The following is a 22,622-nucleotide window of genomic DNA, read 5'->3' on the forward strand; positions in this document are numbered from 1 at the left end:
TATTCATGCAAAACATTTGTGACAGTCTGACAGATCGATCCAGAGTCGATAACTGATTAGAAGCTTCCGTATTGATATTGGGAAGTGATAGACTTTGTTATCAAATTCAATTCCATTGTCCATTCATGGCGGAGCGTATCTCCAGTCATGAGGGGGCGTTGGCCTTTTTAGGAGTATACACTGACAACAAAGTAGTGTTCCATCTGCTCAGGTTCATTGAAAAAGTCTATTTTTGATTCTTTTCCTTTTATATATTTTTTGTTTATCTCTCAGTTTTCTTTCGTTAGTTTCTTTTCGTTGTTTTGTTCTGTTCTGCGATTCGACGGACGGCAAGTGCCCCTCATCAATGGTGTATCTGCACGTCAAGTGTCAATCAAGTAAAGAATAAAATAAGGGGAGAAAGGGAAGGAAAAGGGAAAGATAGAAGGGGGAAAGGATGATAAAGGAAGACAGCCGGGTCTTCTTCCGGGCCTTCCGCCTAATCGGTAGCCTTGTAAATTCGTATTTCATCTTCCGAGTTAGTCCGGTGCCCCCCCCCCAACTAAGCGTTTAAGTGCCCCCCCCCCCCCTCAATGGAACGACTCACATTACGCCATTACATTCCGTAGCCTATATGCCACTAGCACCTTTGATAATATTTTGAAAGTAGCTGAATTGGTCCGAAGAGGAAGCGATCCACAATATAAAAAAAACTGTTTACGAAAAGTACACTGCCTGTGCAGCTATCAAGAAGTGCAATCAGGCGCGTACACAGGGGGGGGGGGTTAAACACACCCTTTGGTAATTTTTTGTGTGTAAACCCCCCTAAATTTCTCTAAAACCCCCCCCCCCCCCCCCCTTTTGGATTTTTTTTTTTTTTTTTTTTTTTTTTAATATTCCCATGGTTGACCTAAAAAAGCTGACCTTACCCCCCCCCCCCCCCCAACGGAGCAAAAGGTCAAATTTTCAAATTTCGAGACCAAAAAAAAAAAAAAAAGTGTCCTCTTACCCCCCCCCCCCCCCCCCCCCCCCCCTTATTCAGCGGCTGGCTGAGTCGTTGCGAAATTTTCGGCCCGATTTATAAATGTTAAACCCCCCCCCCCCCCTTGAAAAAATCCTGCGTACGCGCCTGAGTGCAATTAATTGGTTATGAAATTCATCATCATTACCGCTTGTAATTACAAATTTCTCATTAACCCTGGATTAAAGTTTGAACTCTTCACCTTGTCTTGAACTCCGTTTTGAGTTATAATCCAACAGCGAACTGCTGAGAACATCTGTATTGTATGAACAGAATTTGTAATTGTAACTTCTTTTCAGCGTAATTGCCTTTTCCAAGAAATTTTCTTCAGAATTTTAGTTTAGAAATTTTGTAGTTTTATTTTCTATTTCTTAATCGGAAGTTGTTATTTTTCAAATATTTATAAGTGCACTTTTTAGTATTTTGACAGTGCACTTTGAGATCTATAAGTAGGTCTTTTCGGGAGTTCAGAAGGTTATTTCAGACCACATGTCTTTGAAAAGTACACCTTTGACTGGCAGCTTACATTATACATGTGAGGAGATGGGTATATATCATGCTTCTTTATTTTCATCTAGACCAACTCCATCAATATTCGCCATCATTATTTGATGGTTGATTTGTACATTTTGTTGCACGTACGTTCCTTTTTGTTTAAGTAAGGCATTACAAGTTTTAAACGCGATGATAACAGTGTCACCATTCCAGCTGTGAAGTTCTCATTTAGACACTTCCAGAGACAAGTTCATTATTTTGAAACTCCAAAAGCCACTATCAAGACTGCATTTTTCTTTTTCAATTGCAATGATAGGCCTCGAATAAGAATCGTATAGGTTTGAGTTCACATAGCGTTACGTCGTCTCTCCTCAATTATTATTTTTGCGCGAAAGCTAAAAAGAATTTCAAAACAGAAAAATATCTTGAAACTTGAACTTGATCTTGGAATACACAGAATACTAACATGTTTTTATATATGTATATGTAAATATTAATTTCTATCTAGACATATGATTCTTACTCATTAGAAACGTCGGTTAGTCAGTTTCCCTTTAACTTTTACAACAAAAGTTAGTTTCCTAATCATTCTAACGATATGCCATACTTATATAGCGCTTATCACGGATCACCAATAATGTGTCCAAAAATGCGCTGTAAATAATAAAGAGAAGGTAAAAATAACGAGAAAAACAAAAGAATATTGAGAAGAGTGAGATGCTCTCATCATAATTCATAATTCGAAGAAGAAATATGAAGAGGTATTTCAAAGTTGTCAACAGTATCACGATTTTTAATATTATTTTGTGGCAATTTATTCAAAAGCTCTGCTGATGCCACCTGACCAACAAAGCTTTGTATTTATTTAAAGGGTTGTTAGAAGAGACTTTTAGTTCAAATAAGTCAAAGTATATTTGTTTCTTTCTTTCTATTAGGTGGACAAAATTGTCGCACGAAATTGTGGAACAAAATCGTTGCGTGACTGTGGCGGAAACGGTGAAACATGTGTAGGTACACATGGGCGCGATGGAAGTGGGTTAGGGCGCAAAGCATGGTGCTAATTAACACACTCCTTGATTAATCCCCTGGGGACCATTAAACTCTAGCAGGGAAACACCGTTTCCTTCTCGTTTGATTGGCGGCAGTAACATGTGGTCGCATGCAACAGTTAGATTAAGAAAGGTGTGAAAAATTGATTTGATTGATTGACGTTTACTTCCTCGAATGAGGTATAATGGGCAAGAGGGGGGGGGGGGGGCTCGGGCACCCATTCAGTTCATATTTTAAATTCACACCGTTGTAGGCATTTTGCTCATTTTGTTAATATTGATCAAATATCATTTCTGCAATCGTTACATGCCGGCAGTACAATTACTTTTTAATGACAGCAAGAATACATTATATTAATTTAAAAGGACAGTTTACTCCGTATATTTCCTTTTACTTTGAGTTTAAAAACAAACAAATACAAATAACTGTGGTTCGGTATAACCCGTAAATAGGTTGTTACTTCCTTGAATAAGAAAATAATCAGTTTATATCGCAATTAAATTTTGCTCCGTGTGGTAAAGATCGTTTGCTTCAAGTGGGATCTATAAGGGAATTTAAAATAAACCCAGATAACATCGATTTTAATTGTTGTGACGTCACGTTACCAGGGAACTTAGTTCAGGAGGAATGTGCAGTAGTAAAGTTTCTCCTTGTTAGTCGCTGACAATTATGTCGTGCCCGTTTTCTTTTTGCTAACAGCTTTAAAATGTTGTAACCAATTCGTGATTTAGTAAATCACCATTCTTCATTTGTTCTTGATGTTGTTCTTCTTCTTCTGCTTGTTGTTCTCCTTTTTGTTCTTCTTCTACTCAACTAACATATAGTCTTTCCTGGCAAACGTATCTTCTGCTAATATTTGATCATCACATATCCCAAGACTACCAACGTTCTAGCCTTGCTCTTTACTAGACTTCTACTCGGCTCCCTTGACAAACAGCACGAACACTGCATATCAAATCCCGCTGGTTCCGAGATTTTTTCTGACTTGTTTTTCAATTACAGATCGATCAATCGATCTTATTTACTTGGTGTAAGCCACAAATATATTTAAACTATTGAAATTTCTCCCAGGAAGCATTACATTTATAAAAACACTGCATAGTAAAATACATTTTCCTATACTCTTTCTCCCATTCTCACTACCCCTCTCTCTGTGACCGTCCGTATTCTCTCTCTTCTTCCGTGGAATACCTCTCTCTCTATATATATTTTAAGACCAATGCCCAACGACTGATGGCGGTATTAGATCAATAACAATGGCACTGAATAGTGCAACCAATGACAGTATTCACCGATATGATGTAAAACCAGGGAGGTGACATAATGGCCCGAATTGTCAAAACGCGTCATATTATGACGCACATAAACCTAGGTTTGTCGACAAACCTCCTTTGTGAATTCGGGCCAATATGTTTGAACCTTTATTTGCCCCAGGGGGCTAAAAATGTGTTTCCTCAAGATAAAAAGTTCAAAGCTGAAAATTCACGTTTTCCAACGGATATGTGGTTTTACATTATGTACCTCAAAACCTCCGCCTACAAGATGCTCCCCATGAGTTTGCACCTCATATGGGTGTGTGGTATGTACAAGTGTTTGCGTGATGGGCGCGAATGTGGGTGGGGAATGTTTGAAGGTGTGTATGTTTTTACTTTTATCCCGTCTCCTTGTATCTCTCCCTCTCTCTATCTCTCACTCACACTCTCTCTCACACACTCACTCTCTCTATCTCTCACTCACATTCTCTCTCACACACTCACTCTCTCTATCTCTCACTCTCTCTCACACACTCACTCTCTCTATCTCTCACTCACATTCTCTCTCACACACTCACTCTATCTCTCACTCACACTCTCTCTCTCACACACTCACTCTCTCTATCTCTCACCCACACTCTCTCTCACACACTCTCTCTATCTCTCTATCTCTCACCCTCTCTCACACACTCACTCTCTCTATCTCTCACTCACATTCTCTCTCACACACTCACTCTATCTCTCACTCACACTCTCTCTCTCACACACTCACTCTCTCTATCTCTCACCCACACTCTCTCTCACACACTCACTCTATCTCTCACTCACACTCTCTCTCTCACACACTCACTCTCTCTATCTCTCACCCACACTCTCTCTCACACACTCACTCTATCTCTCACTCACACTCTCTCTCTCACACACTCACTCTCTCTATCTCTCACCCACACTCTCTCTCACACACTCACTCTATCTCTCACTCACACTCTCTCTCTCACACACTCACTCTCTCTATCTCTCACCCACACTCTCTCTCACACACTCACTCTATCTCTCACTCACACTCTCTCTCTCACACACTCACTCTCTCTATCTCTCACCCACACTCTCTCTCACACACTCTCTCTATCTCTCACTCACACTCTCTCTCTCACACACTCACTCTCTCTATCTCTCACTCACACTCTCTCTCACACACTCACTCTCTCTATCTCTCACCCTCTCTCACACACTCACTCTCTCTATCTCTCACCCACACTCTCTCTCACACACTCACTCTCTCTATCTCTCACCCACACTCTCTCTCACACACTCACTCTCTCTATCTCTCACCCACACTCTCTCTCACACACTCACTCTATCTCTCACTCACACTCTCTCTCTCACACACTCACTCTCTCTATCTCTCACCCACACTCTCTCTCACACACTCACTCTATCTCTCACTCACACTCTCTCTCTCACACACTCACTCTCTCTATCTCTCACCCACACTCTCTCTCACACACTCTCTCTATCTCTCACTCACACTCTCTCTCTCACACACTCACTCTCTCTATCTCTCACTCACACTCTCTCTCACACACTCACTCTCTCTATCTCTCACCCTCTCTCACACACTCACTCTCTCTATCTCTCACCCACACTCTCTCTCACACACTCACTCTCTCTATCTCTCACCCACACTCTCTCTCACACACTCACTCTCTCTATCTCTCACCCACACTCTCTCTCACACACTCACTCTATCTCTCACTCACACTCTCTCTCTCACACACTCACTCTCTCTATCTCTCACCCACACTCCCTCTCTCTCACACACTCTCTCTCTCTCTCTCTCTCTCCCTCTAACGCACACATTTTTTTCCAATGTTAAAATGTTTTTTATTTTATTTCTGGTTTCACATTTAAGCACAACACCATACACATGTATTTTTTTTATAAACTTTTAATATTAATTTTTCCATATCTTTAATTACATTGGTAATGTTGGGCAGATATTCACTGAACATAAACAAATTCCATACTTAATATCTGGACAAACTAATAGAAAATGTTAGGGAAATTTTTGATCAATGCTCAAATTGGTGTTGAATATACAACCACGGACGAGAAAACTTTGAAAGTAATATCACAGATTCAAAGGCAAACCCATGTTCTCTCTAATGATTTTTTGTTTGCCCCTCCAGATAGATTATATAACCACTGTGTCATAATCTTGAAATCTAACATCTGAAATTGAATTTGGGATGGGGGGGGGGGGGGGGGGAGGGGCAAACCAAGGAAAAGATAAAGCAATTCAGAGCGAGATCAGAATTGTACTTGTTGCCTATTTACTTTTTTTACTCAATTGAAGACTAGGAGGGAAAAGATAGCTGGCTATCTTCACTTTAAAATGTATGTGATGCATTAAATATGAGCATGGTTAAAACAATCTTGTAGAAAATCCATACATTTGAGCTTCGTATTCAAATGATAAGGCATTGGAATGTTTCATGCACTGGCGTGCAAAAGAAAAAATTTCATAATCCCACCAGAAAGTAAATATTTAAAGTAACAGGAGATAAAAATTAGTTTTTGAAACTTCAATAGACAATCCTATCAGCTCAGGGAGCAAAGAGGCAATGAATCCACAGTCTCATACTACTAGCCAATCACAGTAAAGATTCTAGTGATGCTTGAAAGGCTTTCATTAATGATTTAAACAAGAATTGATTTTCTTTACATCATGAAAACATGGTTACAACCAGGCTTGCTATTCATACACCATCAGATACTACATCTACAGGTTCCTTTTCATTTTGATTGACACTATGAATATGACGGACAAAGAAAAAGGACAAAATATACAGTTCCTCATTCTACCCTCAACAATTGCTGTGGTAGACAAAGGAACATCCCTTCACTGCTATTATGTAAAAATGTGTAGAACAGGTGTCACATGCATATTCACCTGTTCTACACATTTTTACATAATAGCAGTGAAGGGATGTTCCTTTGTCTATTACAGCAATTGTTGAGGGTAGAATGAGGAACTGTATATTTTGTCCTCTTTCTTTGTCCGTCATGTTCATAGTGTGAATGACCTTTTGAGCAAGCTAAGAAAAAAATCTTACAATATGGATGAATATGAAGGGTCAATATGAAAATAAATAACGTCTCTTGCTCGTAGAACAATACAGAAACATATTTGCAGGTAATCATGAATCAGCAGTACAGTTTCTTATAAACACAAATACAACCAACAACAAAAAAATGATATAGCAAATGACCGTGATACAGTTAATACTTGGACATTAATAACGATACATGGAGAATGATATCTTAGCTTCAGATGAATTGGTAGTGGATAAGTCTGCAGAAAACATTGGTCTACACCAGAAATTTTTGTGACATGAGCATTTTGTAAATTCTTACGGACGGCCAATTTGATGGCAAGAAACTTTCATGAATTGCAAAAATCGAGTGTTGTGTATCAGTTCTGATTGCGGCATGAAACATTCACTAAACTGAAGCACTCATGAATTTACAAGTTTTTCATGCAAGTGAATTTTTTTGGTTTGTCACAGTAGTTGAGAGAACAGTGGCTTTGTGACTTTGGTGAGTGGAAGGCCACTGGGGATCAACTTTTGGTTTACTGTCCCCTTTTGTTGTCAATACATGTTAATGTCCTATCCGAGGGTGGCTTCTCCGATTCTTATCTTGCTTCAGTCACTTTCTTCTGCTTTTCCTTCTCCTGCTTTGCTAGAGCTTTCTCTTTTGCCTATAACAGAACACAGGGATACAGCGGATTAGTATTGTTGAAATGTATAGGACAAATCTTCCACATTTGACGTAAATTGTGCATTTGTAAATAAAAAGAGAAAAGAAATATAAAGTCCATAAATATTATACAAATTTATTTACACAAAAGAAGAAAAAAAACAGATCCATGCTGACTATTGATTAAAGGTACACTTCATGTAAAGACTAGGGGCCTCAGATATTCATATAACATTAAAAGTATTAACGCATCTTCACTAATTAATCAATTAATCACTAACTAATTAATAATAAACTGAAGTTCTACATACATCAATATGACTTCATGAAATTAAGTTTTGCTTTGATTTTAAAGTCCTGTCTCATTGCAACTTTCTAAAATGAAAATGCAGTGAAAGGTGCTGAACATAGTAGTTTTTGTATTGTAGGTTGCTATTTGTTGTGTATTTGAATGTGTATTTAGTATTATTACTAAAAATAAAATAGGTTTATTTTTTTCCTCAAAAAGGATTCAGGTAAATAAATGGCATCTAAACAATATCCCACCTTTTGAGTAAGGAAATTGGGAAAAATATGGGAACTCTCAGGGAAATAGGGGTAAAATCAGGAAGATTTTTATTTTTTATTTGAATAATCAGAGAAAGAAGAAAGAAACAAATTGGGAAAAAAAATAATCAGAAAACCGATTTAAATCAGGTAATTATCAGGCCTAGTATTTGAATATGTACCTCTTTAACTAAAGGCACTAATTCTCCTTTGCTGGCTAAGATCTTGAGGAGCTCCATGATGAGTGGTAGGTAGTTGTGCTTCCGTCTTACATTCTCTACCTGTCACAATAAAGAGAGAGAGACAAGTGAGGTCATTGATTCCATCTAAACACTTCACATTATTACTGAAAATTTGTGTTGAAAAAAAAATGCTCAGTTTGATTAATTCTCCCCATAAACACTTCAGCTAGGTCAAATTAACCTGGGTCAATCTCACATAAAACTAACCCAAACAGAGTAGGCCGAACTGGGGTCTGGAGTGAGAACTCCTTAGCTTCAGTGTGTTTTGGTTTTACAGTGGATTAGCTTTTTAGAATGAATGCAGAGATGGAAAAGCAAATCAATGCTTTTGAGATGTATTGTATGAGAAGGCTTCTGCATATTCATACATCCAACAAGAAAGTGAGAGAGCTAAGGCCTAAACAAAAAAAGATGTTGTATTGCCCTTTAGGTGCCAAAACATTGGTCGGGAGGTCGGAAAAACTTTCTTTTTTTTTTACTCCCTCTTTGGGCTGATATTTCTCAGTTTTGAATGCTTTAATGCATTTTTTCCTAAAAAACGGTTAGTTTTTTTTTTTTTTTTAAAGCCGACCATAGATTTCAAGATTTTTGGGTTGGTCGCAAAGGGCAATACAACATTTTTTGTTTGTTTATAGGCCTAATAGAGAGTAATATAGGGGAACACAACAACTCTATCACAATTGTGAAAAGAAGACAGCTGAAGGTTTGGGCATGTAACTTGATGGAAGAATAGCTTGACAAACACCATCTTACGAGGAAAGAATAGGAAAAGAAAAGGGGCAGACCAATTAAGACATGGACTGATAACATCAAGCAGTGGACAAAAATGTCAATTGAGCTGCTAAGTAGAATAGTAGTAAAAGAAGTCAACTTTTGGCCCATTTGCCCCACTCTACATGTACTAAACATACCCTTGCTTACATACTGTGTAGTCTACAGCTCAGATTAATCACATGTGTATTGACAACCGGTGTATGCTACTATTAAGTGCAGCCTAACACCCATGAGCATTACACTAGGTAAAACAAACATAAATTTGCATTAAATATGATGAGTGTGAATGAGATATGGCTCAGTTTAAACAGTACTTTCTATTTCTTAGTACATGTGGTAGCATTCACTTGCACTTAGCAATTCTCATGGAAATATTTCTAGTATTAACACACAGTATTGCCATTTCACTAACTAGTCACATTGGAGAGGCATTACATTTACATTACAATGGCAGGGAAAAAAATACATGGGTGCTCTGGGCAAATTAGCCCCCGAAATGCCAAAAAGAGCCCCTGAAAGTCATAAAAGAGCCCCCCAAAATGTGCATAGAGTTCAATACGAAACAAATTAAAGAGTGTTATTTTCATGCAAGCAAGCTTGAAAAGTAGCCCCCAAAATGTTTTAAATATTTTTTCCCCTGTACAATGGCATGCTGTCAAATTACCTTAAATGTTTTGATTTTCCTATCCTCGTCTTCCTGCAAGAGCCTATACCTGCTCAGCTCTGATTGGATGGCATCAGCAGACACAGGTCCTGATTGGTCAGTATCCATCAGCTCCTCCTGCAATTGAAAAGCACAACTACCATGACTCACCTGACATGTCGGCCAACAGAATATGGTACATGGGGATGTTTCACAAAGATCCTAATTCAAACTTAACTCTAAGTCGGAATTAAAGATCATGGAGAGCCATTTGTAGCCTTCAAATAAATATATATTTAAAAGCTAAAATTCAAGTAATTTAGATTTTTATAAATTCCACATCAAGAACATATCTTCTTGATAATAGAAAATATGAATGATTTGAATCAACATTTTATGCCTTTAAAAAACTTTTAACAACCTTTTTTCATTGATGCTAACGGCTTTCCATAATTGTCAAGTCCAACCTGGAGATAAGTTCAACTTAGGATCTTTGTGAAACATCCCCTGGACATATAGGAACAAGCACTCTTTGTTCATATCGCCAATGATATCTAAACAACTGGTCACTGGAGATTGTGTAATACAGACAGTGGATCCAAGACATTGCTCAAGGCTCATTGACTGAAATATGTGAGCCTTTGAGCAAAACTGACTGATATAGTTATCGTTATCTTTCTCTTTTTAACAGGGGAATAATTTGATGATCTCATTCTGTGTAGACAATTGGTTTGCAATTAATGAAAAATCACATCTGCACATTGAAACCCATGTCAGGTGTTTCGTTTTGTTGATTCCAAAATCATGAATTTCAGTTTGTTATCGGGTTACCATTAAAAACATACTCATAGCATGGATATTTTTAAAAAGCATTTCACTGCATCTTCCGGCAACCCCCACCCCCTCCCTGCAGCTCTTAGATGTGACTGAAACATAAACATACCAGTGCCTTTGCACTCAACTGCGAATGAAGGTAGCTCGCAGTTCAGGAGGGTCTTTAACATTTATAGGAAAACAGAGATCGAATTTGAAAGAATACCTGGCCTTGTACTGCCTTGAGTTGGTTTTGTAATCTGCTGATTTCTTTGTTGAATATCATTCTCCTGTCTGAGATGAGGGCCATCAGGTTGAAGTGGATCTCATTTGCACTATACCTGGAGCAATTTCAAAATGAAGACAAAGTTCTTAAAGCCTGTCTGCACTACTTGTAACTACTTGCGCCCTCTATATGGCATACAATGCCTAAGTGGTGCCTGTTGGTCACCCATAATCCCCTTTTTCTTATGTTAATTGACAGCTGATTTGATGAGATAACCACCTGTCAGTGACCACAACCGAGAGGTCTAATCCCTCCTGGCCAAACTAGTGCAGACAGGATTTAATATGAGCATTTGAAAAGCCTGGAGTCATCTCCATAACATAACCATCATAAATGTGGATTGGAAAAGAAGTTCTTGTGTTTGCAAAGGGATACTATCCTAATTACGAAGTTCACTATCCAGACGCTATTGATTTCTCAACGTCATATTATGTTCAACTTTCACAACCTGCATCTGAGATTTTTCTCTTTTAACAGAACTGAACTTCTTTGAAAGCGTTGATGGTCTTACACATATACCTACATAGTTACATATATAGTTACATATTTTCTATATGTTCTTGGACACAGTATACTAACTTGCGTATTCTCTCCTCGATGACAGGTTTCACTGTTTTCAGCCAGTCTCCATCATCGGCTCTTCCTATAGTAACATTAGATAAAATGTTGTCAATGTATTATGTCAATACATATGCAAATTTTTTTATGTTAAAGGACAAAGCCTCAATTGAGCAGGTGCTGATTGCAATTACAAGTTATTGCTAAATTAGTGATCTACGGTCCGTTAATCTAACTGCAATGCATTTTGACCAAAATGTTTAATAAAGTTACCTTCCCTAAATTGTTGCAAAAATTGGTGAAATTTCATTCCACATCAGACCACTTTTAAAATCATTTTCTAAACTGAGAAATTTGTTTGTTCTTCTTTTTGTAAACACGCTTGCCAATAAAAACTATCATGCCAAACAGAATGCAGCCATGCTTTAAGCTCTTGGATATCAATCCAAACCTTTCATCAATATGCAATACACTCATTGATTTCACTTTACCAATACAGTTGGCTTACTATGGCTCTTATACTTCATAAGAAGAATGTACCTACATCAAATGAAATCTGATTTTTGTGGTCAAGTTTAATCAGAAATTAGGAGTATAGTAAGCAAATTGTAGGTTACTAATGCAGAATCAATTCTTGCCAACTCCAATCCTCTATCCTACGCCCTCTTCCCTAGATCTACCCTATCAAATTTCAGCGTGAAAGCAAAAACATCAGAAATTTTAGCTTACGTTAATAATAATATTCCACTTATATAGCGCTTAATACAATGTCCCTAAGCGCTTTACAGATATACTATTACCACGGTCATTGGATTCAGTGCTTGCCCCCACACACTGTGTGCACAATCTTCACTCCCTAGGGAGCATTCCAGCCAGGCGTTACTTGACACTCAAATACTGTTTGACCAACAATGACGGTCGCATCCTACCGGGTAACCATTTAACACTTGAGTAGCAAGTGTAGGTTAATATCTTGCCAAAGGATATTAGTGCTGTGTCGGTATTCGAACCCTCGACCTTCGCATCTCCAGTCAAGCGCCTAAAACCACTCAGCCACGACACTCCTACATAGGAAATTCTAGCTTACTTTATTCCTCTTACCTAGATCTACTGGGCCGTCTTTCAATCCATCCAGTTCATACAACCTTCCCTGGATGGGCATGTAGCTCACAAAGTGATAAACATCATCATCCTTGTTAGCTTGTCTCGAATCAAACTCAAACATCTGTTGTCTGTGAACAAACAGAAGAATCATTGTCAAATAAATACTCCACATTGTCATTTTAAAACATTTATTTAGAACTTTAAATACATCTTATTTGTTCATATCAACACCTTGAATACTAAGTAAAATTTCATTTAATGTAGAACTGATATGAGAAAAAGATGAAATATAGAATGGCATAGGCATGTTAATATACTGCTATAATGGAATAAAATTCATTGTTATCAATACCAACTAACAATCAAATAAACTAATACTTCCAAATGTTATTGTTTTTGTAATAAATATATACAATACCTTGCAAAGCTGTTGTGAACATCTTTGATGACTTCTGAATTACTAATAGTAAGGCCTTTCATCTGAAGAAGAAAAAAACATCGTAATTTTCATGATTTCCAGTGCTACTCCGAGATATGGATTCTTCACTTTTGTTTGAAAAAAATAAACACATATATTCAGACATAAATTAAGTAATTTTTGTTGAATTCCAGGTATGAGATAACATCACAAGAAATCATTCAGAAATACATGGAGAAAAAAACAGGAATGAGCATCACTGTACCACAGTTTTCAATATAAATTATATTGTTCTATTTACCAACTTTGAAGTGAATAAGCCATAGGTAATTTAGCATTTAGATGTATGTCATGATACATTAATTCACTCAATACTCATGAACATCTAGCTTTAGTTTAATTCCTATTGATGCTGAAGCTCAAGGAAAGGTCATCATAATCTACTCACTGTGGGGTCAAAGGTCGAAGTGAACTCTTTGAATTCCTTGAGCTGGTTGCCAAGGGTCATATCACCATGGTGACAGTTCATCAGAACACTCAGGATGGCTTGGGTGGCACATGCATTGTTGATTACCTACAAAAAACAAGAACAACAGGGAATCAAATAAAACAATGTAACCCAACTCTTTTACAGATTATAATATTGAACGAAATCATTAGTGACCAGAAACAAACAGAAGGATTTAAGAAACATTGGGTGTTACATCTGCAATGCAATTCCTATTAAGCTACGTTTAATTACATGCATTTCATTAACTTCATCTAGATATCAATGGAGAATGGTAAGATATCAAATCAGAGCCGTGGTAATTAGAAAATGTTGACAGTTGATTAAATGACTCATTTAACTGTCCTACCCATACAGACACCCATACTACCCATCCAGACAGGTCAGTTATCTGGACAGTTTATTTCAAACAGTAATTTGAAGAAGTTAACAAGCAATGTTTCATTAGTCTTGTTAAGACTTACGGTACGTTAAACAATTTTTATAAAGGGCAAATATTTATGATGGACAATGCTGTTTGATGCATATTTTTGGTGAAATGAAAGTCAAAAGAGAAGGCTTTATTTGTATCCAAACATACAATCCCCTATCCTACAATGCATCAATGATCCTTTCATGCCTACCCGTTTGCCATATTTTATGTACATATCAACAAAACTTTACAGATTTTATTACAAAATCCTAGTCCTAGATCGTGCTAGATGACCATTCTCTCAATTAAATGATTAATGATTTACCTGTTTAGCAAAGAAGATGTCATCTAATCTGCTGTCTTGAACGATCGTTCCAGATGAATCCATTCCAGGCTGCCACTTGAATAAGAATATCAGCCCATGAACAGGCCTACACAACAAAACAATTTAAATAATTTGCCAAAGCCGAAACATGAAAGAAAAAATTAAAACACCAACACAATAAAAGTTTTGGAATAAGTGAGTAATGGACCATTTATTTGTGAGTCTGGATAAGTTGTGTTTGCATGTCATGAATCATATATTTTCAAACCTTTTTTTAATGCTTTTGTTATTAACAGTGAAACACCACATTTACATGTAGATATTACATAATCTCAGGGGTGATAGTGATAGTGGGGGGGGGGGATGCTGGAGTAGAGGACCACTAATTTTTTTATTTATTTATTTTTTTTTTTTTTTGGGGGGGGTTAAAGGTAATACAAAGTTTTGGTATGGGGTCATGAATTTGGTTTAAATGAAAATATTTGAAGCATATGCGATCCTTCAATATTCAATGATAGTTGTTCCGGTTGAAATTGAGTCTAAAGTTATGAAATTGTAAATAATAAACTCTTTATGTTGTATAGCTCCTTCTCAAGGTCAATATATTAATTTAGCTAAAAAACAATGTTTCTTGATTTAAATCGACCGATTGGCTATTCCCATTTGGAAATTATATATCACAACTGCATATTCTGAGATTTTCATGGCCGCAACTACCATAGTACGGCCGTAGGCGCTATTTGAAATTTATCAAAATTTACCGGGAGCACCGGTAAATTTTTATATTCAATTTTTCTCGAAAGCAGAAGTGTTTTAGGGGCTAAATTTTCTAGTGCTTATAATACAGCCACAGGGGCATCCAAATATATCAAAATTGTAAAGAATCACTATCCACCCAATTTTCAAAATTTCCCAAAACTTTGTATTACCTTTAAATAATTTGTTTTGGGGGTGGGGGGTCGGGTTGCTTTTGTTTTTTGTTTTAAAAAAAAAGTAAAATTTACATTACTAATAACTATCCTATTTTTTTACCATTTTGGGTGGCTAGGGGGGTGGGTCTGTGGATCCGCGCCTGAATAGAATAGAATAGCATAAACAATGGTTCTCCAAGGATCAAACTTCATATCTAAATACTCACTTCAGCTTCTCCAGTGCAGTGTCATCATCCAAGGTCCATATTTCTTCAACTTGCATTCCACCAACACCTGATGAAAATCAAAGATGCTAAAATGGTCTACATTTTCTTAAAGAGCTAGACAGGATAGGGAAAGCAAATGACATATAACAAACAAACAAAATATATTTTCACCTCAAATGTCATCCTGCATATCTTGGTACGTTAAAAAATCGGAGACAGACCTCTATCTATACTGTCACGCACTGTTGGTTTACTGTATAAGTTAAAACATTATGTGCCTTTGAATATTCTATATATGCTATACAATTCCTTGATTCTTCCTTACATGTCTTATTGCAATATACTGTGGGCAGACTCAAAAGTATATACTGATATAATGCTACTTTTACAAAAGAAAGCGATTCGTGTGTGTACCAATGCTGGATATCGCGATCACACTGATCCCCTATTCGCGAGATTAAAAACTCTGAAAGTAACTGATATTAACTTTTTACAAAAAGCACTGTTCATGTTCCGTCTACAAAATGATTCCCTACCTTCCCACTTCCCACCAATGTTTTGTTTGAATAGAAATATTCATACATACCCAACCAGACAATCAAATAAATACCATTTATGTAATCCTAAAACAACAATGGCTATGAAATCTATAAGACATTCTGGTCCGGATATTTGGAACTCACTGTCCGTTGACATCCGTAACTTGAAGTCAGTATATACTTTCAAGAAAAGTGTGAAATCAATTTTATTGAGCAAATATTGACAAATCTCTTAAATTAACACATGATATCATATATGTTTGTCAGCATTTCCTTGATATAGCAGGAAAATCCCCCTCCCATGCACCCTCTATCCCATTTTTTTTTTTTTTTTTGGTTGCAAGTCACTGTTTATTTTTGTTATTTTCCCCCAATTATGTTTTGTAATTTACTTTACTTTACAATCGTTATGATTTTAAATGTTTCTGGGCTGCAAGCGTATCAAGCTGTCACGCTTAGGCTGTAGCCCTTCTGTATCATCACCTCTTCGAGCGTATGTATCTATGATTTACTGAATGTGGAAATGTAATTTAACTTATGTTTTATACTCATGTAAAGACATTGTCACATTATTGTTATAACCTATGATGATTCAGTAACCAATAAATATTTCAACTTATATTTCAACTTATTTCAACTTATATTTCAACTTATTTCAACTTATATTTCAACTTATGTACATCAGATGTAACTAAGTTTAATCATAATTGAGGATCCGACAGCGACAAATAAATTTGACAATAGACTCTCAAGGCTTTATAGTTGCCAACTTGCCAGTTTGCCACATGTCATAACACAAGTTTAAAAGTCATGTTCAAAATCATGCAACCTCAACCATATCACAATCTCAAAATTTGATTAAAAAAAACCCCATTAATTATACAAAAAATTGACCTATCACATGACGCAAGGCCAACATTTTACTGCTTATATGGCACCCTCTCATGCTCCAGATTCTTAGTTACTCCAGCGGCTCTGCCATCCAAATGGCCCTTGGCCTGAAATCTCCCCTGTATCCGGAGTTAGGCACTTTTTATAATTTTTACCATTGAAATTTTAGCTGCTGTTCGATGTTCACTTTCTCAATTATTCTTAAAGGGCCTATCTCACTGAGCAGCGAATGCTTGCGAACGTTGCAAATTTGGATTCGCCAACTTTTCTGACGAATGTTGGCGAAAATCAGCGACATTAAGTGACGTTTAGCGACAATTAGCAACATTTGAGCGAATGTCTCCGAAAGTGTTTGCGAAAGGCAGTTGGCGACTATTAGCGTCTGTAAACAAATGTTAGCGACAACTTTTGCGAAGATTAGCAACTATTTGCCAATCCTTTGCCACTATTTGTGAATGTTTGAGACCTTTTGCTAACTACTGGTACTCAATGGGTCGATTTTATAAAGGAACCATATGGTAACGTGGTCGCTAGCTTTGGCGAAACACAGAGAACTGACGAAAACAAAGAGCAAAACTGTTTAACAACCGTTTGCAAAGGCTTACGACTGTTTTGCAAACGCCTGCAACTGTTTGCGGAAAAATAAATTCGCAATTTTTTTTTGAAAATGTCCAAAATTTCTTTGCGACAAGAAAAACTGTTTACAACAAAGAAAACTGTTTGCGATCTTTCTCTTGCAACCTTTTACAACATTTTACAAACTCTGGCGAAACCCCAAATTCGCTACGTTCGCAAGCATTCGCCGCTCAGTGAGATAGGCCCTTAAAGGATCACAAAACTATCGACTTCTTTAGTTAAGATTATCATCTTCACATTGTAATGGCTCATGAAAAATTGTTGGATGACACGAGTCATGACAACTGAACAATAATGAATAACTAGGCCAAGCCAAGACTACGGAATGACAATCATTGTCATTTTTCAATGGATGTTATTGTCAATTCCTAGACCAATCTCAATCATTCATCATACATACTTATAACACATCTCTGTTATTTTGTAGTTGCACTTATTTATTTTTTATCAAAGAAAGTTGAACAAAAACGCTTTAGAACTTTAGAAGTGTATCCCAGTAGGCCTATAGCTTGGAAAAGCTGCTTCAGGGATTACCACATCAAGTATCAAGTTAGACCGAATTTTCCGTCTCTTTCGTTCGTTAGCCTCTTAATTGGGGTAGGGTCGGCTCTCTCTTTAGAGACGGAAGCCGTTTATACACATGTCCTTGCTAACGCCACGGCCAGTCCTGGTCGTAGCGTTTTGCCCCCAAAATCCCCCAAAATGTCATTTTACCTCGAGCATGTTATATTGTAAATTAGGCCTAGGCTATAATAAATCAGTTCCACTTACCAACTTGACTGAAATAATCAGTTTAATAGTCCCTTTTTAGGAAATTATGGGTCAAAATCGGAATCCATGTTGAAAAAGATTTTCAAAATGGATTTCGATTTTGACCCATAATTTCCTAAAAAGGGACTATTAAACTGATTATTTCAGTCAAGTTGGTAAGTGGAACTGATTTATTATAGCCTAGGCCTAATTTACAATATAACATGCTCGAGGTAAAATGACATTTTGGGGGATTTTGGGGGCAAAACGCTACGACCAGGACTGGCCGTGGCGTTAGCAAGGACATGTGTATAAACGGCTTCCGTCTCTAAAGAGAGAGCCGGCCGACCCTACCCCAATAAGAGGCTAACGAACGAAAGAGACGGAAAATTCGGTCTAGTATCAAGTGTGCTTTATTTCAAATCTGGGCATTCTCGTGAAACAAGCCACTGCTCATTCACTTTGCACAGATAGCTGTTCATAATTGGCATTGTCATTGCAATTTGCATCGGTCTTGCGTGTAACTGTAAATGTAATGCCGATGGATTCCACTTCCCCAAGGCCATAGTCTAGACTTTACACGCACCAGGTGTCTTATTTCACGAGAAGATCCAAATTGGATAGAAATTTAAAACAATTAGCATACCAAAGCCTCTAATCAGCTCTGTAAAAACACCGGGATCACTCTCGATCAGACACCAATCTCCAGCCGAAGCACCCGCCATGATTGCAAATGGGTAGTCTACAACTTGGGCGTTTTAAATATTAAATAAAGTAAACTACTGTACTATCTCGTCAATTTTCATAAGACCATGAAATATATGAACTCTCAACATTGAAATAATCCAATATCAATTCATAATTAACATTATCATTCCATTTCCTGCATTTTTATTCGCCTAATCGTACAATTAGACATGTAAAAACTTTAGATTATTCCTTGGGTGGACAAGTTTAGTCTGGGCGAGTCTCCTTTTTGTACATGTGTATTGCGCTAGGATTGCGAAATCTCAATGCGTGAATGAATGGATCGGCGCGCGGAAATGCGATTGTACATGTGTTCAATACAAATTATGTTTTATGCAGTCTACGTACAGTAGATCGCTGGATTGCTATTTGAGGAACCATATTGCGAATACAAAAGTTACAAGAGGAAAGTAAACAAATCGTTCTGATTATAGGCCACCACTGACTGGATCTTATGATAGAGGCAGAATAATTATCTAGATCTACTACTCGGTCTGTCTCACTCTTTAGTTCGAGTCTTTCGTCGGAGATTGATTGAGAAAGAGAGAGAGAGAGAGAGAGCAGAGTCAGAGACGGAGTCAACAGAGCAGAGTGAGCAGGTGAGAGACACACAGAGTGGGGGGAATTGTAATTTCATAGGGAAAACCAACAACAACAAAAAATTAATTGAGTGCCGCATGTAGGCAGAGAGACGCCAAGTTCAAAGATCGGCAATGCGTGACATTTTCATGATTCGGCGCGCGAGGGTATAACACACGTGGTAGAGTCTATAGCGTTTTTTCAAAATCTAGCACGCATGCGCGTCGTGCGTAAGAGCATTTTCAGACCCTCGAAATGCGTGATGTCACGCCTAATGCATGATACTTGGTAGCTCTGTGTAGGTGGATCAATGATTTGAATGAATGTGTTTTTTAATGAAATTATCATGATGAAGAGTTCATGTCTATGATTATCAGATTATGAATGATATTTATTGGCACTCCACATTCTTGTAAAATAAGCAGTAGTAGTAGGGGCGCTGGTCTAAGAATGAGGATCGTCCTCATAAACAAGGATATCCTCATAAACGTGGACAAAATGCGTCCTCCGAACAAGGATCGTCTGCATTTTCGCGGACGTTTTTTTTCATCGGCGCTCTGCGACTTTCGGGTTACTGAACCGCCCGCTGGCAATGCCGATTTTGATCCCCAGGGGAAAATAACCCTATTTGACCGTCTACTTTGATGGGTTGTCCGTCTTCTCAAGGTTTTATTGCTCATAATGTGAAGGTCTTTGTACAAATTAAGTCAATGTAAAATGCATCAAGATAATCATCCCGGAATCCATTTTTTACATCGCCAATGTGCCAATAAAAATATGGAACATCTGCTTTTTTGCAGATGATCCTTGTTTTTGAGGATGCATTGGTCCGCGTTTTCAAAGACGATCTTCGTTTATGAAGACGATCCTTATTCTCGGACCAGCGCCCCTACTGATAAGCGACGGTTCATTCACTTTGCTAGACCGAAAGTTCTATCTCTTTTGTTCATTATAGCCTCTGGTTTGGGTAGGGTCGGCTCCTCTCTTTAGAAACAGAAACTGACCATAGGCGTTCCTGTTCAAGCAATATGGCCATTTATTCTTCAGTTCCACTTACCAACTTGACTGAATAAATCTGTTTAATGGTCCATTTTCAGGAAATTATGGGTCAAAATCGACATCTATGTTGAAAATCTTGCAAGCCGTATTTTAACTCTCGCTGCGCATGACATCATTCTAAATCTCATCCTTTCTAGTCTACATGCAAGACAAAATGATTATGAAGGAAAAACTGCACGAGCTACAAGTTCGTAATGACTGATCTTAACAGAAATGATCAACTACACAAGGAAGGAATGATCCAATTGGACTGGTCAGTGGAGCCTGACGTAATCTCAGCATAACAACTGTTGATATAAGGAACTGAAACTTTCAGTCTGCTTCATCAGTATATCGAAATAAGTCATTAGTCCTGCAGTCATCTCACATCTCACATTTTCTTTTCGTACCTCCACAGAACACACACTGAAGACTAGAGAGAGGAAGGGGCATCACCATGCCTAAGAAGGGTAAGAAAGGAGGAAAGAGGGGTGGAGATGATGATGACGACATGCCTAAGACAAGTACTGCTCCCAGCGTCGAGGATGGTGACAGTGCTGCCAAAAGCAAAAAAGGTAGCTACATTCAGTTGCTTTTTATGGAATAAAAAAAATGACATAAAGATAACTGGTATGAAAACTTGTGAAAGGAAACAAAAAGAGTGATCATTCTATTTCTAGACAGATGGTAGAGTGAAACCTGCTTCAGTGATCACCTGTCTTTCTATAAATATCACCTATTTTGTTTCCCTCGAATTCGTTTCTTATTAAAACCTGTACCAAACCTGTCTATAAAGACTGCTTCCCTTGTCTCCCTTGAGTGGTCTTTATTTACAGGTTTCACTATACAAGGTTCTTTTCATTGAAAGAGGAAATTCACTGAATGCTACACAGATTTTGTTTGTATGTAAAGTGGTTGGGAAGTCTGGTTTGACATTTTTTCCCATCAATTAGTAGAGGGGAGTGGATGGGTATAAAAAAGCATTATTTGATACAAGTGAAGAGCATCTTAAATTATAAAAGAAATGCCTTCATTGAAACCCAACTGTGTAACATTTTAGTACTTATACAGTAGGCTTGCGGGCGCACCATGTGAGAGAGAGAGAAAGAGGATTGAGGAGTCCTGAAAAGGACTCTCTGTAATCTTTCTTGAGGGTGTGTAGTCTTGAAAAAGACTGTTGGTTATCTTTCTTAGCTTATACATGTAGTTCTAAGGAGAACTATAGCGCTTGGAGAGGACGAGAGTGGCTCGACGTTTTGAACAGGTTGACTATCCGTCGTCAGGAGTACTTTTAGTACTTATCATAAAGCCTCCAGTTTTGCTTGAAAACCTCTAGATAGTTTTATGTATGTATTTTTTAATTCAATTTACAGACAAGAAAAAGGAGAAGAAAAATCAGAAGAAAGGCAGACAAGATGATTCTGATGATGACATTCCAGACCCTATAGCCGCGGCAATGAAAGAAGAGGAAGAGGAAACAAACAGATCTACTTCAGCCAAAGGTAGTTTCATGTTACTCTGGTGATAGATAAGATTATTTAGGGTCGCATTAAAAAAAAAAATTGAAAAAAAATATTTATAACTTTCTTATATTTAGTCAGATTTAATTCATGCTTTCATCAGTTTGCTTCTCTGATTTTTCTGCTTTCGTTTAGAGTAGATGTCTATTTGGGTTGGATTTTCCTTTAACTTTCTCATCATACTGGGTACCCATTCAACACCTGGGTGGAGAATGGCAAATGTAGATTAATCGTCTTGCCAAAGGACATTAGTGCAGCGGTGGGACTCGAACCCCGTACCTTGTGATCTGCAGTCGTGTGACTTATCCACTAGACTACAATACCTCTTCCTCTGGAGTTAGGCTCCACTCAAGGCTTTACAAAGTGTTTAAGTGTCAAATTAGAGTCTTTGCCTGCACACTAAGTCAGTTTAGCACTGATGCCTGGCCATATTTAAAGATTATTTTAAAAGATTTATTGCAATTTCTATTAGTCACTGTATGATACATGATGCTTTATTGATTTATTACCTGTATGTTTTTTATTCTAGCATCTAAGAAGAAAGGAAAGGGGAAGAAGAAAAGAGGAAAGATGGACGATTCTGATGATGATGAAG

At 37.5% G+C, this 22,622-nt stretch overlaps 2 protein-coding genes across 2 annotated transcripts; one reads left to right on the forward strand and one right to left on the reverse strand.

Moving 5' to 3' along the window:
* Nucleotides 1-6,908: 6,908 nt before the first annotated feature.
* On the reverse strand, nucleotides 6,909-18,909 carry LOC576462 (ubiquitin carboxyl-terminal hydrolase isozyme L5). The gene is made up of 11 exons (XM_030997826.1): nucleotides 18,790-18,909; nucleotides 15,328-15,394; nucleotides 14,190-14,295; nucleotides 13,393-13,518; nucleotides 12,945-13,006; nucleotides 12,524-12,654; nucleotides 11,444-11,507; nucleotides 10,805-10,919; nucleotides 9,787-9,903; nucleotides 8,289-8,387; nucleotides 6,909-7,561 (listed from the first exon to the last, which is right to left on the reverse strand). The coding sequence occupies exons 1-11, from the start codon at nucleotides 18,866-18,868 to the stop codon at nucleotides 7,496-7,498; spliced, it is 1,032 nt and encodes a 343-aa protein (XP_030853686.1). The 5' UTR covers nucleotides 18,869-18,909; the 3' UTR covers nucleotides 6,909-7,495.
* Nucleotides 18,910-19,190: 281 nt separating this feature from the next.
* On the forward strand, nucleotides 19,191-22,621 carry LOC115929233 (cylicin-2-like; the record flags this gene model as incomplete). Its single annotated transcript, XM_030997827.1, has 4 exons — nucleotides 19,191-19,489; nucleotides 20,926-21,082; nucleotides 21,881-22,009; nucleotides 22,557-22,621. Coding segments are annotated over exons 2-4 (312 nt in total), but the record flags the coding sequence as incomplete, so codon positions are not given.
* Nucleotide 22,622: the final 1 nt, after the last annotated feature.

This window comes from Strongylocentrotus purpuratus, unplaced genomic scaffold (genome assembly GCF_000002235.5).
Source record: "Strongylocentrotus purpuratus isolate Spur 01 unplaced genomic scaffold, Spur_5.0 spur5_scaffold_4, whole genome shotgun sequence".
In the NCBI taxonomy this organism is placed as follows: domain Eukaryota; kingdom Metazoa; phylum Echinodermata; class Echinoidea; order Camarodonta; family Strongylocentrotidae; genus Strongylocentrotus; species Strongylocentrotus purpuratus.